A 9,247-nucleotide genomic window follows, 5' to 3' on the forward strand; every position below is an offset into this window, starting at 1 on the left:
CCAGCCAGCTGTACTGTACTTGCTCAGAGACCCTAAGGAGCCGGGCCCGTGTGTGTCGGAGCTTAAGAGCTTTGTTCATTTATTCAAAAACTTGGAGAGCCTCAGTCCAGAGCTGTCAACGGGACACACAACGCTGCCCTTGCAGACAGTACATTTCAGCAGAGGAGATGCTAAGCCGCGCTCCCTTACTTAATTACCGTTGGCAGCAGAGGCTAGGAAGAGGTGCAGGGCGCGGTGGGCTTGGTCCCTGAGGGTTCCTGCAGAGGGAGCACCTAAAAATCCAGCACAGGGCAGGCCAGCGGAGAGGGCCCCAGACGGAGGCCCATGTGGGGAGGGCGAGGGCAGGCGAGGAACCCACATGCTTGCAGGGCCGGATTCCACAGAGCGGGCCCAGGCTTGGAGGCTCGGCTTTGGCCGAAAACAAAGGGATCCTGCAAAGGGTTTTAAGCAGGAGAGAACCCAGTCAGACCTGAGCTTCTAAGAGCTGGGGGAGGTGGGGAGGATGGCCAGGAAGCCCACGTGAGGAACCGCTTGGGGAGGGCAGGGATGGAGCCGGGAGCCGCTGGACAGGGATATCACGAGGCCGCCGGGCCCTGGTTTGGACACGACGTGGGATGGAGGGGTGGGTGGGGGGAGGTCCAGCCCAGAGCAAGTTCTCAGCAACAGCTGCCTGCCAGAGCTGCGGCGGGAGAGCTCTGCCTGGGAGTGGACGGGCCTGAGCCGGATGGCAGGGATGCGCAGGATGCGGGGATGCCCAGGAGACGGGGCTCGCAGCCAGCCCAGGTTTGCGGCTGGGCCGCGGGAAGCGTGTGAGGTCTGGGAACAGCCCCTGAGTGGAGACAAAGTTGGTGACTTGGGGTAGACGGAGCCAACTAAGGGGCCGCCTCAGGGGGTCGCCTCCCTGCCCCCGCCACGCTGGGGCCCCTTACCCTCCCACCTGGACGGAGTAGCAGGAACGCCGGCCTCCTCGCGGCTCCTGCGTTACTGAGAGCAGCCAGGTGGGGCCGCTGCTGCCCAGGGCCCTGGGAGAGCGGGCGCTCTGCCCTCAGAAACCCGTGTGCCGGGGTCCAGGGCGGGGACCCCAAGGCTCACCCAGAATGGGGCCGGAGTGCTGAGCCCAGACCACGGTCAAGGACCCAGCAGGAATCAGGCCACCCCTGCCTCATCCACAGTCTTCTGCAGGGACTGCCGGCCTCTGAGTGGGCCTCCCGGGCTGGCTTTGTGCCCTTCCTGGGTGTGGCTTAATCCCTTTGTCCTGAGTTACACTGGCACCAGGCCTGAATTATTCAACTCTTCCAGGGAAAACATAACCACCAACAAAAAGAATACATGAATGGCTTGAAAAGATGCCCAACGTGGTTCGTTATCAGAGAGATGCAAATCAAAACTACAATGAGGTATCACCTCATGCTGGTCAGAATGGCCATCATTAAAAAGTCTACAAATAACAAATGCTGGAGAGAGTGTGGAGAAAAGGGAACCCTCTTGCACTGTTGGTGGGAATGTAAATTGATACAGCCACTATGGAGAACAGTATGGAGGTTCCTCAAAAAACTAAGAGTTGCCATATGATCCAGCAATCCCACTCCTGGGCATATACCCTGAGAAAACTCTGATTTGAAAAGATTACATGCACCCGAATATTCACAGCAGCACTATTCACAATAACCAAGACATGGGAGAAACCTAAATGTCCACTGACAGATGAATGGATAAAGAAAATGTGGTCCATATATACAACGGAATACTACTCAGCCATAAAAAAGAATGAAACAATGCCATTTACAGCAACATGGATGGACCTAGAGATTATCATACTAAGTGAAGTAAGCCAGACAGAGAAAGACAAATACCATATGATATCACTGATATGTGGAGTCTAAAAAAATGAAACAAGTGAACTTATTTACAAAACAGAAATATACACACAGACATAGAAAACAGACTTGTGGTTGGCAAGGGGGAGGGGCTGCAGGAGGGAAGGACTGGGAGTTTGGGATTAGCAGATGTAAACTATTAAACATAGAGGATGGATAAACAACAAGGTCCTACTGTAGAGCACGGGGAACTGTATTCAATATCCTGTGATAAACCATCATGGAAAAGAATATAAAAAAAGAACGTATATATGTATGACTGAGTCACTTTGCTGTACAGCAGAAATTAACACAACATTGTAAATCAACGATACTTCAATAAAATAAATTTTTAAAAAAGCACACATGAGGGACTTCCCTGGTGGCACAGTGGATGGGGCTCCGTGTTCCCAATGCAGGGGGGCCAGATTCGATCCCTGGTCAGGGAACTAGATCCCACATGCATGCTGCAACTAACAGTTTGTGTGCCACAACTAAGGAGCCCACGTGCTGCAACTAAGGAGCCCACCTGCCACAACTAAGACCCAGTGCAACCAAATAAATAAATAAATATTAAAAAAAAAAAAAGAACACATAAATGACCAAGTGAGCCTGGCTTGCTCATCACAACCCTCCTCACCTTTCCTGCTGGGGTCTCCTGCCCAAGGATCAAAAGTGGGGTCTTCAGTCAGAATGGTCATCATCAAAAAATCTACAAACAATAAATGCTGGAGAGGGTGTGGAGAAAAGGGAACCCTCTTGCCCTGTTGGTGGGAATGTAAATTGATACAGCCACTATGGAGAACAGTATGGAGGTTCCTTAAAAAAAACTGAAAACAGAGCTACCATAAGACCCAGCAATCCCACTACTGGACATATACCCTGAGAAAACCATAATTCAAAAAGAGTCATGTACCACAATGTTCATTGCAGCTCTACTTACAATAGCCAGGACATGGAAGCAACGTTAAGTGTCCATCGACAGAGGAATGGATAAAGAAGATGTGGCACATATATACAATCAGTCAGCCATAAAAAGAAACGAAATTGAGTTACTTTGTAGTGAGGTGGATAGACCTAGAGTCTGTCATACAGAGTGAAGTAAGTCAGAAAGAGAAAAACAAATACGGTATGCTAACACATATATATGGAATCTAAGAAAAAAAAAAGGATATGAACCTAGGGGCAGGACGGGAATAAAAACACAGACTGGACTTGAGGACACGGGGAGGGGGAAGGGTAAACTGGGACGAAGTGAGAGAGTGGCATGGACATATACACACTACCAAGTGTAAAATAGACAGCTAGTGGGAAGCAGCCGCATAGCACAGGGAGATCAGCTCGGTGCTTTGTGACCACCTAGAGGGGTGGGATAGGGAGGGTGGGAGGGAGGGAGACAGAAGAAGGAAGAGATATGGGGATATATGTACATGTATAGCTGATTCACTTTGTTATAAAGCAGAAATTAACACACCATTGTAAAGCAATTATACTCCAATAAACATGTTTAAACAAATAAAATAAAAAGATAAAATAGAAAAAAAAAAAAAGTGGGGTCTGCTTTATCCAGAGGGCTAGAGGCAGACGAGCGGGCAAGGCCGCAGCCTCCACTGGGTCCCGAGCAGGACACCCAGCCTGGCCCACTGCCCACCTGCCCCGCCCCCAGCGTCCCTCTCCTCCCCAAGCCCGCTCTGTGCTCTGCGCGTCCAGGCTCCTGACTGCAGGGCCTCGGCTTTGCAGGCCTGTTCCTTCCCCGCCTCGGCCAGCGCTCCTACCAGGAGGTCTCGCCGGGTTCCAGCAACACCTTCTCTCCCCATCAGGCCCAGGGGCTCTCCTGGGGCCCCGACCACCAGGCCTGCGGGGCGCCCGGCCCTCTGCGCGCTGCCGCCGGCGCTGGGTACGCGTCCCTTCCAGCCCCACCGCGAGCTCCGTCTCCCGGCTCTCCGGCCCGCAGCGGCTCCTCATCTCGGCCTCTCAGAGCCTTTAATCTCTACCACAGGAGGAGGAGATCGGGATTTGAGCACCAGGCAAACTACGGGGTGACTCCTGCCGTGAGAGGCGGTCGCCTCCTGCAAACACCTCTGGCGGTGAGATGCGGCCTGACCCGCAATGCCGTCTGGAAAAAGCCAGAAGACAGCCTTCCGCTTGTTCAGGGCACACCCGCAGGCCCTTCCGTAATGACCCCCACGCAACCCCACAATCCTGCCGGGGAGTCCACATCACCCCCATTTTATAGTGGAGGAAACCAAGGCTCAGACTCATAAAGGGACGTGTCCGAGGTCACTGAGCTCAAAAGCAGTGCCTGGGGGAGAATCTGGGCTGCTGAGCTCCACAGCCGGCAGGTCTGCTGACACCGGGCTGCGGGGGCGGAGGGCCCCTCCCCGAGGGCCCCTCCCCCTCTCCCCCCCCCAGTCCAGGGCGGGTGGTACCTGCTCCAGCTGGAACCGCCCCTGCCACGAGGCCCTCAGGGACTGCGGGGGCCGAGCGCCGCCCTCCACACCTGCAGCACCGAGTCCCGGCGGGCCGTGTACGGCAGGTGTTTGATGCGGAACCAGTGTCTGGGAACCACGTTCCCGCTGGGCGTGTACAGCTTCTCCCCGGGCCGGCCCAGGAGGCCGCGCAGGGCCAGGTTGCCCGACAGAACCTTCTCGTAGAACTCCACCCCGCCCCGGGCATAGGCTGCAGACAGCGAGGCCGTGCGGCGGTCCAGCCAGGCTTCCAGGGCGTGAGTGAGGGAGTCCGTGGACAAGGCATAGGCCACGAAGCCCGCCACTGCCGCCACCAAGTTGAAGGCAGCCCGCAAGTTCATGGGGCCTCCGTAGAGCCCCAGGGCGTGCTTGGCCCCCACGCCCAGCGCCCAGGTGCCCACCAGGCAGGCAGGGGCCGGCAGAGCCTGCAGGGCGGCCGCCCCGCTCTCCAGGTGCACCACCTCCCTGGCCAAGGCGAACTTCTGGGCGTCATGGGACAGGGTCAGGGCATCTCTCAGCCGGGCGCCCGCTGGGCTCCGCCAGTCCACTCGCTGCCCGTGGACGACCACGGGCCGGTCAGCGTTGGTCACTGGGCCACCCAGGAAGCTGGCGGGAATGCCCACCACGGCCCCGGCAGGGAGTCTCGGGAAGCCGGCGCTCACAGGCTGGAAGGTGAAGGTGGTGAAGGCCTCGAAGCGGTGGCCCGAGGGGACCCCGATGTCCTTCTGCACCTCCTGGAACAGGCTCTGCAGCTCTGGGGACAGGGAGGCTGGCTGGCCCTGAGGCCAGTACTGGTACAGCCACGGGAGCACAGGATCCGGGAAGAGGTGGTACGAGATCTGAGCCCCAAACAGGCCTGCACAGGAACCCACCAACAGGGCCGTCCTATGTCTCTGCACAAAGGCTGTGGCCCGCCACAGGGGACCTGCCATGAGGGCTGCCACCTCTGTAAACCTGGGCCAAGAGAAAGAGAAGTGAGCCAACAGCTCCTCGGGTCTACCTGCAGACTGAACACCCCCAGGGCCACATCCTCTTTAACTGAGGCGATACGCACGCACGGTAGTCAGAGCACAGGCTCCAGCTCTATCTCTGCATCGCCTTCCCCACGGGTCAGCTGGGCATGTGACAGCGGCCCACCAGAGGGTGTCTGTGCTGTCAGTGAACACACACGCCACAATCGGTGCCCAGCAAGGAGCAGACACCCTTGAGGAAATGGCTGTGATTACAACTTTGATGCCCTTGGCTAGGCACAGCACCAAGCAACCACCCCCTCACTCCACCACCCACCCCCACTGCGCAGGATCACTAACTGACACAAGAAGCATGTTCCGCTCACTCAGTACTTACTACGCACTCGACACACTTCTGAGAGCTCTGCAGACATTATGTAATGACCGACTCCTTACACCTCTGTGACTCATTATTACTATCGTCCCTCTTTTAAAGCAGGGAACACCGAGGCACAGACAGGCTAATTGGGCAAAATCCCCAATGTAAAGTGGCCATGCTGTGGGCGGAATTGTGTTCCTCCAAATTCATATGCTGAAGTCCTAACCCCCAGGACCTCAGAATGTGACTGTATTTAGACATAGGATCTTTAAAGAGGCAATTAAGTTAAAACTAGGTCATTAGGATGGGCCCTAATCCAATATAACTGGTGTCCTTATGAGAACAGGACACTAGGACACAGACGCAGAGGAAGGACCATGAGGACACAGGCCAGAAGGTGACCATCTACAAGCCAGTGGCAGAGGCCTCAGAGGAAACTAGCCCTGCTGACACCTTGAAAGACACGTCTCTCACCCAGTTCTCGTCACTGCAGCCCTAGCAGACTAATACAGGCCCAGTATTTGAACACAGGCGTCCACAGCAGCTTTTTCATTATAGAGTATTTTTGATAAATTACAAACATACAGAAAGGTGGACAGAATAGTACCTCATAAACCAACTTCAATCTATCAAGTCACGGCCAGTCTTGCTTTGCCTCTAATCCCACACATACTCCCCTCCAACTGGTTTATTTTGAAACACATTCGGGGCATCCTATGATTTCATCCGAAAATATTTCAGTAAAAATTCACAGTTATTTAACTTTAGCTGAAGCTTACTGTCCTCCTGTCCGAGAAGCGTGTAATTAGCAAACTCATTGCTGCGAACAAGGGGGCAGCAGAGCCCTGAGGGATCACATCGCTTGGGCCTTTTCGCCAACGAGGAAACTGAGGCCGGGAAAGAAAGGTGCCAGGCGAAGGTCCCAACGCCCCCAGGACCACCAGCACCAAGGCCGCGCGCTCCACGGAGGCCTGGGGGGTGGTGCCGCCCATCCTGCGGGCAGCCGGGGGAGAAGGGGCCGCAGGACCCTCGCTCCACGCCCAACCCCTAGGCTACGCCCCGCGGCTGGAACACACCTCCGAGGGAGCCCACCCGCAGCCGCACGTCAGCCCGGCCCGCTCCGCGCGCTCACCTCCGCCTCCGCCGCAGCCCGGGACGCCGAGCACATGCGCAGGGTGAGACCGGGTCAGGCGCAAAACTCACCGGCTGGCTCCGGGGTCGGGGCTCCGAGGGCGGAGGCAAAAGGACGGCACTCTTGAGGACGGGGCCGCGACGCAAAGCACGCCGGCCCGGCTCTGGGGGCGGGGCCCCGGGGGCGGAGACAAAAGGGCGGGACTCTTGGGGGCGGGGCCGCGACGCAAAGCACGCCGGCCCGGCTCTGGGGGCGGGGCCCCGAGGTCGGAGACAAAGAGGTGGGACGCTCGCGGGCGGGGCTGAGCGTCCTTCCACACAGGTGGCCTGGACCGTCCCGCTCGGTCTGGAAGGACCAGCGTCTCCGCGTGGGTCAGGAGGCGGCCACTGGTGGAGCCCCCGTCGGAGCCCAGGCCCCGTCCTACCGCCGGGTCCCGCCCTTTCCGGTCGGGAAGCACTCTCTGCTGGCGGGGGCTCTGAGCTGGATTTTTATTACCATGGCCTCTGCTCCCGGCTCCTCCCAGGTGATCCGCACTGTACGGTCCACGGAGCAGCGTCACACCTGTCAGCTCACTTTCCCAGCTGCTCTGTGAGAGGGTCAGGGGTTAGCCCTGCCTGCTCCTAGGCCTTTCCTTTCCGCGCTGTCTGTGGCTGCTTTCCCCTAGAAGGGCAGAGTCGAGTAGCGAGGACAGAGACAGTCTGCCCAGAGATCCTCAAACATTTACTCTCCGGCCCCTTGCAGAAAAGGTCTGTGGACCCCCGAAGTACAGGTGAAGGTGTGGGCAATTTGCTGGTGATGGACCAAACATTGTAAAGTCACAGCGAAGTTTGGGAGGCCTGCAAGGGGTGGGTGATTGGGACTAGATTAGGGGATAAACAGGAAATAAATACAGGGACAAGGACCTGGGGAATGACGGATTACAGGGCATCTGATGGTTGCTGTTTTTCTTTTTTCATTGTGGTAAAGTACACATAATATTTACCATCTTGACTATTTTAAAGCGTATGGTTCAGTGGTATTAAATACATTGTGCAACCATCGCCACTGTCCCTCTCCATAACTCATCTTGTAAAGCTGAAGTTCTACATCCGTCAGACAGTAACTCCCATTCCCCCTCCCTCTACTCTCTGGCAACCACCATTCTACATTGTCTTTATAATTTTGGCCACTAAGTATCTCATGTGAGCGGAATCATACAGTATTTATCTTTTGGTGATTGGATTATTTCGCTTAGCATAATGTCCTCAAGGTTCATCCATGTTGTAGCCTGTGTCAGAATTTCCTTCCTTTTTAAGGCTGAATAATATTCCATTGCATGAATATGGGAGATTTTGCTTATCCATTCACCTGTTGATGGGCACTTGGGTTGCGTCCACATTTTTGCTATGATCATGCTGCAAATATCTCTTCAAGACCCTGCTTTCAATTCTTCTGTGTATGTACCCGGAAGTAGACTTGTTGCATAATGTGTTAATTTCATTTAAAAATTTTTTGAGGATCTGGCATCCTGTATTCCACAGGGGCTGTACCATTTTATATTCTCACCAACAGTGCTCAAGGTTCCAATTTCTTCACATCTTTACCAACATTTATTTTCTGGTTTTTTTTGATAGTAGCCATTCTAATGTGTGTGTGGTGGTATTTTGTAGTTTTGATATGCATTTCCCTAATGATTAGCGATTTTGAGCACCTTTTCATGTGCTTATTGGACATTTGTATATCTTCTTCGGAGAAATGTCTATTCAAACCCTTTGTCCATTTTTATTTATTTATTTATTTATTTTATTATTTTTTTTTGCGGTACGCGGGCCTCTCACTGTTGTGGCCTCTCCCGTTGCGGAACACAGGCTCCGGACGCGCAGGCCCAGCGGCCATGGCTCACGGGCCCAGCCGCTCCGCGGCATGTGGGATCTTCCCAGACCGGGGCACGAACCCGTGTCCCCTGCATCGGCAGGTGGACTCTCAACCACTGCGCCACCAGGGAAGCCCTTTTGTCCATTTTTGAATTGGGTTGGGTTTTTTTTGTGTGTGGTTGAGTTTTAGGAGTTCTCAGTATACTCTAGATATTAATACCTTATCAGATATATGATGCAAATATTTTCACCCATTCTTGGGTTGCCTTTTTACTCTGAGGATATTGTCTTTTGATGCACAAAATTTTAAATTTTCGAAAAGTCCAAACTGTTTTTCTTTTGTTGCCCATGTCTTTGGTGTCATATCCAAAAAATTACTGCCAAATCCAGTGTCGTGAAGTTTTTGCCCTATGTTTTCTTCTAAGAGTTGTATAATTTTAGGTCTTACATTTAGGTCTTCAATCCATTTTGAGTTAATTTTTAAACATGGTGTTAGGTAAGGGTCCAAATTCATTCTTTTGCATGTGGATATGCAGTTTTCCCAGCAACACTTGCTGTCTTTTCCTCATTGAATGGTCTTGGCACCTTTGTCAAAAATCATTGGATCAT

At 53.9% G+C, this 9,247-nt stretch overlaps 1 protein-coding gene across 2 annotated transcripts; it reads right to left on the minus strand.

Moving 5' to 3' along the window:
• Nucleotides 1-3,510: 3,510 nt before the first annotated feature.
• On the minus strand, nt 3,511-6,937 carry TMEM177 (transmembrane protein 177). 2 transcript variants are annotated; one of them, XM_081241679.1, is made up of 2 exons: nt 6,857-6,937; nt 3,511-5,278 (listed from the first exon to the last, which is right to left on the minus strand). In XM_081241679.1, the coding sequence occupies exon 2, from the start codon at nt 5,254-5,256 to the stop codon at nt 4,321-4,323; it is 936 nt and encodes a 311-aa protein (XP_081097805.1). In that variant the 5' UTR covers nt 5,257-5,278; nt 6,857-6,937; the 3' UTR covers nt 3,511-4,320. The 2 variants fall into 2 exon arrangements, with proteins under 2 accessions (XP_081097805.1, XP_081097804.1); XM_081241678.1 differs by having other exon boundaries at nt 6,786-6,937.
• Between the last annotated feature and the right edge of the window lie 2,310 nt (nt 6,938-9,247).

The sequence above is a fragment of the Mesoplodon bidens genome (genome assembly GCF_964165515.1).
Source record: "Mesoplodon bidens genome assembly, chromosome: 8".
Classification (NCBI taxonomy): Eukaryota; Metazoa; Chordata; class Mammalia; order Artiodactyla; family Ziphiidae; genus Mesoplodon; species Mesoplodon bidens.

Coding starts and splice junctions, on each gene's coding strand:
- TMEM177 (XM_081241679.1), bottom strand. CDS start 5,256: ATGGCAGGTCCCCTGTGGCGGGCCACAGCCTTTGTGCAGAGACATAGG.